Below are 15,650 nucleotides of genomic sequence, written 5' to 3' on the forward strand. Positions count from 1 at the left end.
TTTAACGTAGAATTTCGAGTAGAATTGGTAGTAGAGTTTATAAAGCAATTTAAAAATAATTTGACTGTTGTAGTTATGGTTTGAAACGTGAAAATCCTAAACTTGTACACAAAAACGTAAATGAAACGTCGGTTAAGTGCCATTATGAATAATTTTCAAAATAGTTATATTCACTATGAAAACAAAGCGGCAAAATAGTTGCACGACAGAAATTCCAGAGCCACACTTGATGCTAGAAACATTGTAAATTGTGTATTGAGGGTGGGCAGTGCCACCCATTTCGCGCGAGAGAAAAAAGCGGCAAATATTCGACCTCAAACTACAAACCTTTACACGCATGACCCCTCCGCCACTGGTGGCCTCACGTGACTACCACTTTCACCGTACGAAAAGGTTAGGTTCGTTTATCTCACCCGAAACTAACAAGACCAACTATCGATAACAACTCGTAAGTAAAATTTCCTTGAAGTTCCAACCTAATTTTTTCCCTTCGCTTTGCCTGCAACTCAACGAGACAATCGAGATCAATAGTTTATCTCTTCTTATCACTCGTAGTTTCATTTAGTTTCAGTACCGAAATGGAAGAACCATCAAAGTAACTCAAGAAAAATCCAAGAATTTAGTGACAAATTGTTTGTTTTTAGTGACAACGATGTCCTCGACGTTGTAGACATCCAAGATATCAACTCCTACCTGGACGTGGAGGATGCAGAAGAGGAAGACGTTTATAACATGGCTTCCTTGAGCAATTTGGTTTTTCTAGGACACACTTTAAATCGCAATGAAGACTTCCAAGAGTCGTACGAAGGCGACGATGACCGGCTAAACCGGTTATCACTAGCGTACGAAAAGCTCCACGCAATTCCGAAGATCTTAGTGCAGGAAATGGCCCCAGTAGTAAAGATACTTGACTTAAGTCACAACGAATTTGAGTAAGGACTCAGTGGCGTAACACCACTCCCGACTAATGGGGTATTTTCACAGAAACATCGACTTTTTACGAGAATTCAAAGTACTCACCACCCTTATCTGTGATCACAACAATATTACGTCAAACACAAACATCCCTTACATGCCCAAACTAGAACTTCTGTGGTTAAACCATTGCAAAGTAGCAACTTTGTACCCTTGGGCGAGGAAACTTCAACTATCTTGCCCGAATTTGCGGTACTTATCCCTCATGGGCAACCCCGTGGCGCCGTCGTACCTCAACGGGGGCAACTTTTACGAATACTTACAATATAGGTCGGTACTAACTAATCTGGGGTACAATTTTCAAACTAAACGTTTCAGATTGTTCATTATATCGTTATTCCCAAAGTTGGTACACCTGGACGACCGCCTCGTCACCCACGATCAAAGAACGGAAGCGGAAAGATTGTACCGGAAACCGTTGATGGAGCGTCTAGTCATGAAAACCCCAAACCTCCCTGATTACCTTCGCCACATTTCGGGCGTCGTTTCCGACATATTAACGCCAGCGCCGTCGTTCGTCGCGCCGCCAGAAAAAAATGTGATCGTATAACTTTTTTATTAAGTACTTTTGTAATCATTTTGTAAAATATATTGGATTTTTTGAGAAACTAATGTGAGTTGAAGGGGTAAAGTGCTCGAACACCACAATTTCGTTCTTGCCGGGTTTGAGCAGTGGCGCCGGGAGGTACAGGGTTTGTTGGGGGCCCAAATGCATGTAGCGTCCTAAGACAAAGCCGTTGACGATTACAGTTCCACAGTTCCATTGTGACATATCAATGTAAGTATCAGAGGGGATTTCCACGTCAAATTCGGCTTTGTTGAGAGTGAGGTTGGTGGTAATGACAGGGCGCCATGTTGTTAAGGAGTTCGTCCATTTTGTTCTGAATTCTAAAGCCCGCACTTCCCAATTTTCGAGTTTCACGTCGTTGAGAAACACGGAATTAGTCAATCCTTTGAACTGTCGGAACTTATCCAAAGTTCCGAAGTTATTGCGCCCCCAGTTCTGGACGATGATGTCCAAAATCGCGTTTGTTTTCTCCGGGAGTTCAATGGTGCCGTCTTTCAGCAGCCAGTATCCAAATCCATTGAGATCGGATTTTGTTCGAAGAGGTGGAGACACCAAAGTACCATCAACGAGTACCATTACACTATCATGGATGTAGTCTTGGAATTTCAGCACGGCTCCTGAGGGAATATCGATGGTGGTTCGGTACGCCACGTAACCGTAACTCTGTCCAGAGTTGTTATTCAATGGTAGCAACTCCATGGGTAGTACCTCCTTAGTTTGGACGGTTGGTAGTGACTCAAAAACGTCGAGTACCTCCAGTTGTTCCTTGATACTGATTGGTGGGTACTGAACCCTCTCCGTTTCTTTAGGGGGCTCTGGAGTCCTTGTATTGACAGTGTTGTACCTCCCTAGCAACTCCTTCACAATGTGGTACTTCTCTGTATAGTCCCCATTCTCAGCCAAGGGTGAATCGTAATCATAACTTGTGGTGTCCGGTTTGTACCCGCTAATTTCTATGTTGGCCCCATTGAGAAACCCCCAGTTGGTACCACCATGGAACATGTACATATTAACCGACGCCGGATACTCGAGAATCTCTTGTAAAACCTGTCGAAATTCCTCATTATCACGCTGGTGGTGTTGTTCCGACCAGTGGTCAAACCATCCCGTCCAGTACTCCATCGCCATCGTCGGTTTGTTCTTCTGAAGTTCTTTTAACTTGTCGAACTCCTTCCGCGGGTTCCTTGCGAAGTTCGCCGTTTGTAACAACCCAGGAAGAGTGCCAAGATCTCCATGTTGCGACGGCGAGTCCGATGTATAAATTAACTCTTTGATTTTGTGCTGGAGGAACAAGTGGTGAAGACTTCCAAGGTACTGTTTGTCCGGACGGAAGTTCTTTGACTCGGTGCTACCGTACTCGTTCTCCAGTTGGAAGCCGATGATGGGTCCTCCATTGGTAAATTGCAACGCCGCCAGAATTGGAAGAAGTCTCGCAAAGAACCTCGCAACGTGCTTCATAAACGGGCCTGAGGTCCTCACTTTCATGTCTTTCTCTCGCAACAACCAACTTGGTAATCCTCCGAACTCCCATTCCGCACAGATGTAAGGCCCAGGTCTTACCAACACGAAGAGATCTTCTTCCTTTGCCGTCTTGATAAACTTCTCAACATCTAAGAACGCCTCCATGTCGCTACCACCACTTCCAAAATCGAAAGTACCGATCTGAGGCTCGTGGAGATTCCATGGAACGTACGTTTCAACAGTGTTGAGACCTGCAGCTCGCATTTTTCTAAGACGATCGCGCCAGTACTGCTGCGGGACGCGGAAGTAGTGCATGGCACCACTGTAGAGGGTGACATTTCTTTGGTTGAGGGTGAAATACGGCTGGGCGGTGGAGAGACCAGAAGTGACGCCGCCGGCGGTGTAGTACTCGTAGAGAGTGGGTGTAGTCAACGACATGACTTCTTCGCGACCTTGCGGCGACTGGTTTCAGTTGTTAAGAGGTGACGGTTTTAATTGCAGTCGGAAAGCAACGAGCACAATCGGGGAATGTGATGGGAACGGAAACAATTTGGAAGTGAAGTTGATTATACACAGCGTTTGTTCTTAATTTTGATCGTTTGAATTTTTTTCACAAGGTAAATTGATGTGTAAGATGTCTAGTAAAGTTAGAAGTCTTAAACTAAATAGTTTAGGGAAGAAAAATGTTCAAAAACACCTTAATACTATCCCAGAGGTTGCCGTTTATTTGTTATGCAAACAGTTGCAAATTATGATTAGCGTTTATATTCGAAATATGATAATATTTATTGCAAGCGTATAAAAAATTATTGCAAACGAAATATGGAGTAGCCATGAAAAAAATACGGACGAAAAACAGCCAAATTATGTTTACAATCATTTAGAGTCACTTTTATTCTAATCTTAATTATTTAGCTTCTCTTATTTTTGTTAATTTTCTTCAATTTTTTTAAATCTTCAATTCTTTAAATTTTCCTTTCAATTCCCTGGATCATTTTTTATAAATTCCTATCTTCGTAAGTTTTAAAATTATGTCAATGAAATTTGGGGATTTTACTGTTTCTACAGTTTTTATTATTTTTGCCCAAGTACAAATTCTTAGAACAAAAAATAAAGATTTTAGAAAATTTCGTTTAAGGGCGAACCAAAAACTTCCAACTTTTGATTTTCAAAATTCGTATCATTGTTCGTTTTCAAGTTATGACAATATAATTTGGGAAATTTACTATTTCTAAAGGGTCGATTGTTGGTATTAGAGTTCACATTTTTCGAACAAAAAACAGATTTTAGAAAATTTCATTTTAGAGCAAACCAAAAAATTTCAATTTTTTGTAAATTGTTTTTAAAAATTTTGAATATTAAAATTCGTATTTTTGTTAGTTTTTAAGTTTTGGCAATGAAATTTCGGGAACTTACTAGTTCTAAAGTGTTTTAGTCTTAGTCTTAATTTGATCAAATTAAAGTAAAAAAATCCTACGTTTCTTGAACACCCTTTACTTGGCCATTACGAAACGATTATTGCATATTACGTATGTATTATGGGGCTGATTTCATTACACATAATCATAAAATATTCCGGCCAAATACACATAAAAATTTAAATATCTAAGCGAGTTCAAAGATAATTCACTGTTAAGATTACCTTCTTATTAACATTTAAAACAAAGATGACACATAAAACAAAGCAGCGCCCTCGATGGTTCCACACCTTCAGTCGCTGCGTACCCACCCTACGCACTTTAAACCTACAAGAACCAATTAAACCCACTATCATAATGTCACGACCTTGACCCTTAATAAACTTTCCACTGAATTACGTGCAAGTACGTTCCATGAAACCACATCAGATAACTCACCACAAACAAATAACAGAAAATTTGTGTCGCGTCCCATTTAGTCTCGGTCATCAACATGGCTGTGACCAATGTAACTCTGCCAACTTTGTACGAATATTACACTAGTGGTGGTGTAAGTTCTGGGCTTTCCGCAAATCAATCGTATTTCACCCTTAATAACAGAAATGTGAGTCTTTATAGTGGTGCGATGCACTACTTTCGCGTTCCCAAGCCCTACTGGCGCGACAGATTGAGGAAGATGAGAGCTGCCGGTCTTAACACCGTTGAAACGTACGTACCGTGGAACCTTCATGAACCTTCAAGTGGCTACTTTGATTTTGGAAGTGGTGGTACCGACATGCAGGAGTTTCTCGACATCCAAACCTTTCTAAAGACGGCACAGGAGGAAGATCTCTTTGTGATAGTACGACCAGGACCGTACATTTGCTCGGAGTGGGAGTTTGGGGGGTTCCCTAGCTGGTTGTTACGTCAAAAAGGTATCAAACTCCGCACCTCCGACGCCACATACATGAAATTCGTCAAGCGCTACTTTAACTTTCTACTTTCCTTATTGGCAATCTTCCAGTTTACAAGAGGAGGTCCTATTGTAGCCTTCCAAGTCGAGAATGAGTATGGAAGTACCGAAGAACCCGGAAAATTCGAACCTGACAAAGTGTATCTAAAAGAACTTCGACAACTTTTTATGGATAATGGTATAGTGGAACTACTGGTGACTTCGGACAGTCCGACTATGCACGGGTCTGCTGGTACTATCCCGGAGTATTTCCTTCAAACTGCGAACTTCGCGGGAGATCCCGAGAAAGAATTCGACCGATTGAAGGAGCTACAAACGAACAAACCAACAATGGCGATGGAGTTTTGGACGGGGTGGTTTGACCACTGGTCGGAAGAACATCACACTCGTGATGATGATGACTTTTACGACGTTTTGGACAGGATTCTCAGGTATCCGGCTTCGGTGAATATGTACATGTTCCATGGTGGTACCAACTGGGGGTTTCTCAATGGTGCGAATTTAAACAACGACGCTACTGATAACAGTGGGTACCAACCGGATACCACAAGCTACGATTACGATGCTCCTTTGACTGAAAATGGTGACTACACGATTAAATATTTAAGAGTGAAAGAGCTTCTGGGGAGGTACGATAAAGTGAAGACAAAGTTACCACAGACTCCTACGCAAACGCCTCGTCAGAAGTACCCAACTATCACGGTGCAGGGCCAACTATTGTTGGGGGAATTAATCGGGACCGTACCAGTAACGTTTGAGAGTCCCAACGTCCTCCCAATGGAACTTCTTCCTCTTAACAACCTCTCTGGTCAAAGCTACGGCTACGTGATCTACAGAAAAGAGAATTTAACCATCCCAGCCAACGCCATCTTGAAAATCAGCGGCCATGTTTGCGATTCCGTCATCGTCTTAGTCGATGGATTCCTTCTCAACAAACCTTTAACAAAAGTGAAAGACTTGGATGGTTTCGGTTATTGGCGTCTCAACGACTCGACGATAACTCTAAGTACTCAGAACCTCACTGGTGCTACTTTAGACCTGATGGTAGAGAATTGGGGCCGAAACAATTTCGGGTACTTGGATCAGTTCAACCAATTCAAAGGACTGTGGCAAGGGGGCGTTTTTTTGAACGACGTTGAGTTGCACGATTGGAAAATCGTTCCTCTAGAATTCAAGAAGAGTTGGACTACGACTTTGACAGGGTGGCATTCAACTTTAAGACGATGGGCGCCTGGTCCGGCTCTGTATAAAGCCGTGTTGAACATTGACGTGGTAGAAGACACTTTCGTTGACATGGAAAAGTGGGTTAAAGGGATTGTGATCATCAATGGATTTGTCTTGGGGCGATATGCCAGAATTGGACCCCCACAAACTCTCTATCTGCCAGGGCCCTTTTTGAAGAAAGGCAACAATACAATTTTGGTTTTTGACCATTTTGTGCAAGGACGAGAAGTGCATTTTTCTGATAAACACAAGTACCGGAAGAAGACGTATCCTAGAATAACGTGGCTTTAAAGTTCTACTGTATTAATTCAATAAATTGTGAGTTCGTGATTTTACTCCGCCACTGTCATTAGTGTGAACTTAGCGCATTGACTCAGCTCCCTGAATCCCCACTACCAAGTCCGTGGCACCCAGTCGAATGTTAAATTCAAATTAAAAATTAATGTTATTGTAATAAAATAGTAATGTCAATTCTGACAGAAATAAAGCCAAATGTTGATCTTCATGGATGTTACATAAAGAAGTTTCTCCACAAATATCTCCGAAATGGTAGCTCTAACGCTAAAAAAACTGTAAAAACGACCACCAACTACCAATCTTAAAGAATTGGTGCTCATTTTACGCAGAATTTCACGTAGAATTCAAAAAAGGCACATTCGTTAAAATCGGTCAACAAATAAGTGCGTTATGAGCGATCAATGTTTCGGATATTAAATTTTGAGTTGGAAAATTTTCAAAGCCCGATATCTCCGAAACTAAGAAAAATTTTGAGAAACGGTTTTCACCATCGTATTCCTTGAGTTTTTTGTTTAGAATTCGCTTTCAAAAGTCGAAAACACAATGGTCGATTTTTGTGGACATTCTATGGAATTCTGTCACATTTATGCAGCGGTGTGTAAATGTGTTGATGGTGGGAGTTACTTTGCGAGTTGGTGAGCTGAATGCGATGCGCTAGCTTCACATCAGTGCCACAGTCGTGCGCCCCGAAGATGCGCAATCCACCCAACCTCGCGTTATTTCATTATCTATTTTGTTTAAACTTAAGTTAAGCAAAAAAGTTAAGTAATTATGGCACCACTGCCAACGTTATACGAGTACTACACTTCTAGTGGCATTTCCGATGGCCTTTCTGCCGAGCAACCTCAGTTCACCCTTAACAAGAAGAACATAACTCTTTACAGCGGCGCTGTGCACTACTTCCGTGTCCACCCGGCTTACTGGCGCGACCGTTTGCGCAAATTGCGCGCCGCTGGCTTAAATTGTGTAGAGACCTACTTCGCCTGGAATCTCCACGAGCCAGAACCTGGGAATTTCGATTTTGGAAGTGGCGGCACTGATTTCACAGATTTCTTGGATATCGCAAAATTTTTGAAGATTGCCCAAGAAGAAGATTTGTTAGTTATAGCGCGTCCAGGACCTTACATCTGTGCAGAATGGGACTTTGGCGGATTACCCAGTTGGCTCCTCCGCCAAAACACGAAAATCCGGACCTCTGACCCAGAATTCCTCAAGTTGGTTTCCAGCTACTTCAAGGCCCTTTTGGGGATTTTAAAACCACTTCAGTTTACCAAAGGTGGCCCCATTGTGGCTTTTCAGATCGAAAACGAGTATGGAAACACCAAAGTCGGGGAAGAACCAATTGATGTTAAATACTTGGAGGCTTTAAAAGAGATTTTCCACGAAAATGGGGTCGTGGAATTGTTATTTACATCCGATACACCCTCGAATGGGTTTTCCGGGACGTTACCAGAAGTCCTCGCCACTGCCAACTTCCAAGACAAAGCAAAATACGAACTTGGGTTACTGAAGGAGTACCAACCTGAGAAACCTCTGATGGTCATGGAGTACTGGACAGGGTGGTTTGACCACTGGGCGGAAAAACACCACACAAGAACAGCAGAAGCGTTCGCTGAAGTTCTAAACGACATCCTCGAGTTCGGTTCTTCAGTCAACATGTACATGTTCCATGGTGGTACCAACTGGGGGTTCCTCAATGGAGCAAACATAAAAGACACGAGTACGGACAACAGTGCTTACCAACCTGATATCACGAGCTACGACTACGATGCTCCGTTATCTGAAGCTGGGGACTACTCCGACAAGTACTTCAAAGTGAAGGAACTGATCCAGAAATACAACAAAATTGAAACGAAATTGCCAGCACTGCCTGAAGTGTCTCAAAGAAAGGAGTTCCCAAGGGTTCAAGTTACGAAAATGTTGACTCTTGAGGACCTTGTGAAGCAGAGTTGTAAAATCAGTTGTGCCAATGTAGTACCCATGGAACTACTAGACGTGAACAATGGCAGTGGGCAAAGCTTCGGTTATGTGGTTTATAGGAAAGAAAACGTAAACATTGCTACCAACTCAGTGCTTAAAATTGAAGGTCATGTGTGCGACACAGTTCTGGTACTAATCAACGGAGTTCTCAAATCCAAAGTTTTGAAATCCGGACAGGATCTCAACGGTTTCGGTTACTGGAGGCTCAAAGACTCGACTCTCACATTTGATGAAGAGCACAAAAACGCAACTTTAGACCTCGTAGTGGAAAACTTTGGCCGAAGCAATTACGGGAAGCTAAATCAGTTTAACCAACATAAAGGATTGTGGCATGGTAACGTTTTGATTAACGACAAGGTTCTGGAGAACTGGAAGGTTATCCCGTTGGAATTCAAGAAAAAGTGGACTGAATCTCTGAACGGCTGGAAACCAGTGCTGGCGAGAAAAGGACCAACTTTATATAAAGGAAATTTCATGGTGGATGCGCCCTGCGACACTTTTCTTGATATGAGGGCATGGAACAAAGGTTTTGTTATTGTTAATGGTTTCGTTTTAGCGCGTTATTTGTGGTTGGGCCCCCAACAAACAGCGTATTTACCAGCGCCGTTGCTGAAGAAAGGAGAGAATGAGATTTTGGTGTTTGAGCATTTTGTGGGATGCATGGAAGTTAAGTTTGTAAAGGACGCCATTTTTAAGGTTTTAACATAAAAATTATGAGACACAATATATTTCTTTTCTATAATTTCCATCATTTTATTCTCTTATTTCCCATATTGCGTGCTTACCTTGGAAGTCAGAAGCTGCCGTCAGCGTATTGTAAAATCTTCCTATATCTTCTGCTGGTAGCATGCGTCTACGAACATAGAAACGTTCTGTAGTGTTTATCTTCATCTGTCTCTGGTTTATTTTTTTCAAACAAATTCTTCAAATTTCGTCTCATTTTTGCCGCACAAACAACAGTGCTGTTTTTTTGAAAAGCAACATCAATGTCCTTCAGCAACGCAGCGGTGTTGCCTTTCGGCAAATTTAAGGTTTTCTTACCATTCTCCTTTGTCTACTTTCTGGAAAAAACGTGTAGTCTCTGGGTCTTTCTACAAGGCAAACATACTTAAAGGTATATAAATAGGTAAAACATATTTTTCCTCAAAATGTAGATTTCTTTACATCTGTGTTAAATTAAGCCTCTTTTCCAAGCCTATCAGTTCAGTTACTCCAGAAGCGTTGGTAAAAGAAACTTTTCTCTTATTTGGGATGGGAAACTGGTGGAAACTTAGCTAAGGGTTTCGATCTTCTTGAGTCATAAAACTCAGGACACAACAGCGGTAGTTTTCAGAGCAATTCGACTCAGAATGCATCTCAGGAGACTCGAACTTAACCAATTAACAAACATAACCCAACTTTTCAGACTTACTTACTGAGCTTCTTATATCACCACCAGAAGGCGCTACTTGTGATAAGGTCACTAGATTCATCTTAAAACTGACTGAATTGTCGAGTTAACATTTTAGTTTAATAGCTATTTAACAAACAATTAGATTAATGAAAGCGATTAATAATTGAGCCATGTAATAAACACATTAAATCGTTCATTAATAGCCCATTTTAAGCCGACAAATCATGCATTAATAGTACCTAAAAGCAAACGATCGCCGGAAAATTTATTTATTTTTACAACTCAATCATGTTCACAACTAAGGGAAATACTCCTTGGCGTATCGTCCTTTCCATTTCGGCACATCAGGACGAAGGGCCCGCGGGATATACTTCGGTATTCTCTCATCCAACTTCTTATCAGACGGTTTAATCCCAAATTCGTATGGTCTCCTCTTCTTATCCATAAACTTAGTTTGGTGGTCAATTTTGTATATCTTCTCCCAGGCATAAATCTCGTACTCCAACTTATGTCTTGGTCTGTTGGCCACCAAAAACTTGTACTCTCTTTCCAGCCACTGCCTCTTATCCTCATCCTTGTAATCCGCAACTACCTTCTCATCCAGACCCAAATATGGCGTCAAATTAATTCCAAGCCTCTCCTCAGGAGCATTGGCGTAGAATTTCAACAACATTTGTAAAGTTTCATCATTGAAACCCACGAGTTTTCCATCGACAACTTCTTCGTACAATTTCATCTCAGGAGTGGCCCAACACATATTCCGCTGTGGGTTCTCAGTCACGTGTTTTGAATGCACCAATAACGTGTTTAATTGGTAGACAAAAAACGACCACAACTGACCATTGGTGACGACAGTTTGCGTCACCAAAGGATAAGTGATGTCATTAAAGGTCGTAAAACCTAGGAAGTTAGCCTGTGCGGCCAACCAACCAAACGAGGATAAAATCCCCTGTCTGTCTACAGCCTCCTTGTGATCCTCAGAGTCGTTGTAATGACGTGTAAGGAGATGGCCTCGTTTGTGAAACGACAACAGACCGAATTTATTGGGGTCCCCAGGCCAGAAACCTACAAAAAATCAAAGTCAAATGTTTTATCCAATTGTACCAATTTAAATACCTGGAATGTTGGCGATGTGCTTATGCTTATTACTTGTCCCAACAGTTCTAGGGTCTAAACTGAAAGAAGGGACCGCAAAATCTGGATTTTCAGTTTCCGAGAGGGAGAAAATCGGGCGCAGGGGTTTACTGGACCGCAAAGCAACATTAGCCGAGCCTGTATAGTTCATAATTCGATTAGTGGGGGAATCCGCATCGTCTTTTTGCCATGATTGACCAAGTTTGTACCTTCTGATGTTCTCAGGGGGGTTCATTCCACCAGCGTGCCAAAACGCTTCAATTCGGGGATTAATATCGATCTAAAAATTAAGTTAAGCATTGAAGACAACTAACAAAAAACAACCTGAGCACTCTGTAAATGTGGGTACTGTCGACTCAAATTATTGATAATAATCCGATTGATTTGTTGGCTTAGAACGGAACTAAGGGTGTTCTCGGCGTCTGCTTGTTCTAATTGGTCGTTTCTTAGGTCCTTTGTTTGCCTGCAACAACTTTTATAGAATTTTTTTCCGGTTTTCGATGCTCTTACTTGTATTTTTCTAGCTCTATTAAAAATGCTTCTTCAATATCATTTTTCACCAAATTAGTAAAACCAGCGACATCAATCTCATTGTAATAATTCGGTAACTTCGCATCTCGCATTAAATGCGTCCTTGTAACGTGCTGAATGAGCCCCAAATTATTATAAGGGATGTAATCTTCCAACAAGGTGTAACATTTAAACCCGTAATATTTCGGCATATTTAACTTAATTTGTTTCTCTTCCACTGTCTTAACAGCTTTAATTGACTCATATTCGGTCTCTTTTTTCCTTTCCAAGACTTTTTCATATGACAAATCCAAAATTGGGGGGTACTGGGGGGTTGTGGTGTACTCTTCCTCGCTCGGTAAAACGGATGAAAAGTATTTAAACTCGCTGAAACGCTGCAGGAAAGGTTTTCGGAGCCGAAGAGCAGACATTTTCGTTCTTAAACAATTTCAAAAATAAATAAATGGGGTAGACATAACCTCAATTTTGCGGCACGGATTTTTGACGTTTGCGAGTCGTTAGGTATATCGGACGTGTGGATAGGGGAAACGCGGCGTTGCGCCGAACTTTTTTCTTTAATTCATGGTCAAATGGACGTTTGATGGCTTCTTGAAGAATAATAAAGCATGGAGCATTTAACGATTTTAACAGAATACAAACAAATACATTGCGTTTATTAGAAAAATATTAAAAATCAACCATCCTTCAGATGTGTTCATGATGAAATTGCCATTACATGTGTTTTTCCATTTTGGTTTGTAAATTAATGATCCCACTGTATTATTTTTCTATTAAATGCTTTTTTCTCTTGTGTATATTTAATTCGTTGTTCGTTTTCGCTTTGAATTTATCGCAATGAAACCAGTTAATTTCGTCTTCTTCTAAATGCTTCGCTTTCTTGTGTCTTTTTAATTTACTGCTCGTTTTCGCTTTGTATTTGCATTTATCGCAATAAAACCAGTTAATTTCGTCTTCTTTTAAATGCTTCGCTTTCTTGTGTCTTTTTAAATGACTGCTCGTTTTCGTTTTGTATTTGCATTTATCGCAATGAAACCAGTTAATTTCGTCTTCTTTTAAATGCTGCCCGTTCTTGTGTCTTTTTAAATGACTGCTCTTTTTCGATTTGTATTTGCATTTATCGCAATGAAACCAGTTTATCTCATGCTCTCTTAAATGCATTGTTCTCTTGTGTGCATTTAAATCATTACACGTTTTCGCTTTATATTTACATTTATCGCAATAAAACCAGTTAATCTCATCTTCATTTAAATGCCTCCTTATCTTGTGTTGTTTTAAATAATTGCTCATTTTCGTTTTGTATTTGCATTTATCGCAATGAAACCAGTTAATCTCATCTTCATTTAAATGCTTACTTATTTTGTGTCTTTTTAAATTGCTCATATTCGCTTTGTATTCGCATTTATCGCAATGAAACCAATTGATCCCATCTTCTCTTAAATGCTTCATTCTCTTGTGTCTTTTTAAATAATTGCTCGTTTTCGCTTTGTATTTGCATTTATTGCAATAAAACCAATGAATTTCGTCGTCCATCATATGTTTAACCATTTTGTGGCTTACTGACCTAGTTCTTCTTATGGTATGAATGTCCCTCTGATGCCTTATTAACATTTTTCCACATTTATTTGTCTGACATTTAAAACTTTGCTTTTTACATGTCTCTACTGCAGTTGACGGTAATCCAACTTCGGAAATGCTTTCAGGTGACTGCTCACAACTTAAAACTTGAGTCTTCTCAGCTAACAAAGTTGGGTTGCAAATCAATGTGTGCCTCAACCAAGCAAGTCTAAAATGAGTTTCATAAGTGCAACACCGGCAAAAGTAGCTCGTGATCGCACTGATTTCTTGATCCAGATCTGTTCTGTCAATATGACTGTTTTGGATATGTTGTTTGAAAACTATGGTTGAGTTCGTCGTAAAGTCACAGTCTGTGCATTGATATGAGTCAATCTCAGTGTTTTCGCAATCAAAGGCTTGGAGTTCTGATTCATGTCGTTTCACATGGTTCAGGATGAAGAACAATGAAAAGGTCTTAAATCTACAGAATTTGCAACCATGTCTGGTCCATTTTTTGGTGGTTATCAGTCTAGTACGTTCTTCGGAGTACTTGAGGGTTGTCATTTCTGTTTCAGGGCAATTATTAGTGTTTTACTTTTAGTTAAACTTGGTTACTCACCTTACAACACAATATAACTTCAGCTGAGTCTGTAATTTCTTCTGGCGGGTAAATATGTCAACTGTCAGCTGTTACAAGACGGCGGCAATTTCATTTTAAAATGCATTTTTGGTTTAAATTCCACAAATTATGGTTTAAAATCAGTAATTTCATAAACAAGCATGCAAAATGTCGACATTGACAATTATTTGTCTATTTTAACATAAATTTGTTGTGTATTTAGATGCTTAAAAATGGTAACAAAATATAGAACTCAAGATGAATTTATAACTTGAAGGAGGCGGTTGTCGCTTCAGCTTCAATAAGAACCGATAGTCTTTTGTTACTTTAAAACCCAATTCACATAGCATCGCCACTGCAACGATTGCAGAAGGACCAAATTACACGACGCAAATTTTAGAAGTTGCAAGCTTACAGTTGGTTTAGGTTGCAAATGTCCACCCAAGGTCTAAATTTTTTTTCATGTAATTCGTCCCTGAAGCAAATGTTGTAATGGCAGTGTTGTTTTGGGGTACATACAAAAGACGATCGTGTAAGTTTCTGTCATTGTAATGCGTCGCAATTAAATTTGTTTGTTACCGTTTTTAAACAGCAATCGCATCTGAGAATAAAATCACTTCACTTGGAACGTGTTTAATGACTCGCTCTAATTAATTACGTAACTTACGGCAATTTTCATGTCAAAATTGACAAATGTCACACACTGGGGGAACTATGATGCCAACCATGTTATTTTAACATTTCGAAAATTAATTCATTCCAATTCCAATCAACCTTAAGTTGGCGTATTTGCCGTAGAGCTTCATAATTTTCACAAATTATGACTTTGAAATGCGGTATTCAAAATAAATGAGGAGTAAACTAACAGTAAAACTAATGAATTTTTATGACAAAAATTTTTATGTCAAATTCTGGGGGACAATAATGCCAACGTTGTCATTTTCAAATTTCTAAAATTAATTCGTCAAGACACCAACCTTAGATAAAAAAAATAAGTTGGACACTTGCAACATGCTTGCACCCTAAACCAATTGTACCAACTGAGTAATGATTTTTTTAACTACAGAAACGTACCGTGACTGCTGTTCAAACCATCGCCGACTCCATCTTATACCAAGCCTGTTCAATAGCTTCCGAGATCTGTTCCCGCGAAGTAGGCCATGAGTACGTGAGGCGTGCGTACACTAGCGCCACTCTCGACAATTTCTTGAAACACAGTTCTCGCATTTTTTGATTTTTAATTATATATTTCTGATTAGTAGCCGTTTCCGCGAAGAGAATTATCTGTTTTCTTTATGGAAGTTCAGAGAAATCGCTTTCCTTGCATTCCAGACGCCGTAATTTTTGATGAATTTACCCGACATACCTAACCTATCATCACTTCAACCTTCAAAGTGACGGAAATGTCACCAAAATGAAAGAATTATCACCAGAATTTGATACGTTTTCTCGTCGTTGGGGTCGCTGGCGTATGTACGGCGATGACCTTGAGGGAACTTTTTGCAAAGGGGAGAAATCAAAATTGAACAGGCTTGGTATAAGAT

The 15,650-nt window shown here is 40.2% G+C and overlaps 4 protein-coding genes and 3 pseudogenes across 7 annotated transcripts in view; 3 read left to right on the forward strand and 4 right to left on the reverse strand.

The window, feature by feature from the left end:
- LOC148173328 (phospholipase A2 A2-actitoxin-Ucs2a) overlaps positions 1–10,468 on the reverse strand; it is a 32,010-nt gene extending 21,542 nt beyond the window's left edge. Inside the window, exons 1-2 of one of the 2 annotated variants that reach the window (XM_088038647.1) lie at positions 9,984–10,468; positions 9,661–9,936 (exon numbers count right to left, since the gene is read on the reverse strand). In XM_088038647.1, the coding sequence (XP_087894773.1) occupies positions 9,661–9,766 (106 nt within the window). In that variant the 5' untranslated portion in view covers positions 9,767–9,936; positions 9,984–10,468. Of the gene's footprint in view, positions 1–4,860; positions 4,943–9,660; positions 9,937–9,983 lie in introns of those variants that run through there. The other variant, XM_088038649.1, reaches the window with a different exon arrangement.
- On the forward strand, positions 365–1,583 carry LOC148173330 (leucine-rich melanocyte differentiation-associated protein-like). 3 transcript variants are annotated; one of them, XM_088039310.1, is made up of 5 exons: positions 376–448; positions 556–595; positions 645–932; positions 985–1,245; positions 1,294–1,583. In XM_088039310.1, the coding sequence occupies exons 2-5, from the start codon at positions 579–581 to the stop codon at positions 1,523–1,525; spliced, it is 798 nt and encodes a 265-aa protein (XP_087895436.1). In that variant the 5' UTR covers positions 376–448; positions 556–578; the 3' UTR covers positions 1,526–1,583. The 3 variants fall into 3 exon arrangements, with proteins under 3 accessions (XP_087895437.1, XP_087895436.1, XP_087895435.1); XM_088039311.1 differs by lacking the exon at positions 556–595 and having other exon boundaries at positions 365–448; XM_088039309.1 differs by lacking the exon at positions 376–448 and having other exon boundaries at positions 459–595.
- On the reverse strand, positions 1,515–3,627 carry LOC148173331 (beta-galactosidase-1-like protein 3 pseudogene; annotated as a pseudogene).
- On the forward strand, positions 4,916–7,103 carry LOC148173332 (beta-galactosidase-1-like protein 2 pseudogene; annotated as a pseudogene).
- LOC148173333 (beta-galactosidase-1-like protein 2 pseudogene) lies at positions 7,465–9,617 on the forward strand (annotated as a pseudogene).
- A 53-nt stretch (positions 10,469–10,521) lies between the features above and the next one.
- mRpS30 (mitochondrial ribosomal protein S30) lies at positions 10,522–12,439 on the reverse strand. The gene is made up of 4 exons (XM_088038645.1): positions 11,913–12,439; positions 11,727–11,865; positions 11,385–11,682; positions 10,522–11,333 (listed from the first exon to the last, which is right to left on the reverse strand). Exons 1-4 carry the CDS (start codon positions 12,341–12,343, stop codon positions 10,567–10,569), a joined length of 1,635 nt encoding a protein of 544 aa, XP_087894771.1. The 5' UTR covers positions 12,344–12,439; the 3' UTR covers positions 10,522–10,566.
- A 108-nt stretch (positions 12,440–12,547) lies between these two features.
- LOC148173335 (uncharacterized) lies at positions 12,548–14,423 on the reverse strand. The gene is made up of 2 exons (XM_088038646.1): positions 14,107–14,423; positions 12,548–14,053 (listed from the first exon to the last, which is right to left on the reverse strand). Exon 2 carries the CDS (start codon positions 14,049–14,051, stop codon positions 12,693–12,695), a length of 1,359 nt encoding a protein of 452 aa, XP_087894772.1. The 5' UTR covers positions 14,052–14,053; positions 14,107–14,423; the 3' UTR covers positions 12,548–12,692.
- Between the last annotated feature and the right edge of the window lie 1,227 nt (positions 14,424–15,650).

Source organism: Gnatocerus cornutus, chromosome 6 (assembly GCF_029298725.1).
Source record: "Gnatocerus cornutus isolate USDA-ARS CGAHR chromosome 6, icGnaCorn1.1, whole genome shotgun sequence".
NCBI lineage: Eukaryota > Metazoa > Arthropoda > Insecta > Coleoptera > Tenebrionidae > Gnatocerus > Gnatocerus cornutus.

What these genes read in the sequence shown, in the direction of transcription:
- LOC148173330 (XM_088039310.1), top strand. An exon ending in TTAAGTCACAACGAATTTGA is followed by an intron (nt 933 to 984) that starts GTAAGGACTCAG and finishes GTATTTTCACAG; the next exon opens with AAACATCGACTTTTTACGAG. An exon ending in TACGAATACTTACAATATAG is followed by an intron (nt 1,246 to 1,293) that starts GTCGGTACTAAC and finishes TAAACGTTTCAG; the next exon opens with ATTGTTCATTATATCGTTAT.
- mRpS30 (XM_088038645.1), bottom strand. Translation starts at nt 12,343, where the DNA reads ATGTCTGCTCTTCGGCTCCGAAAACCTTTCCTGCAGCGTTTCAGCGAG. An exon ending in CACATTTACAGAGTGCTCAG is followed by an intron (nt 11,683 to 11,726) that starts GTTGTTTTTTGT and finishes CTTAATTTTTAG; the next exon opens with ATCGATATTAATCCCCGAAT. An exon ending in GCACATCGCCAACATTCCAG is followed by an intron (nt 11,334 to 11,384) that starts GTATTTAAATTG and finishes GATTTTTTGTAG; the next exon opens with GTTTCTGGCCTGGGGACCCC.
- LOC148173335 (XM_088038646.1), bottom strand. Translation starts at nt 14,051, where the DNA reads ATGACAACCCTCAAGTACTCCGAAGAACGTACTAGACTGATAACCACC.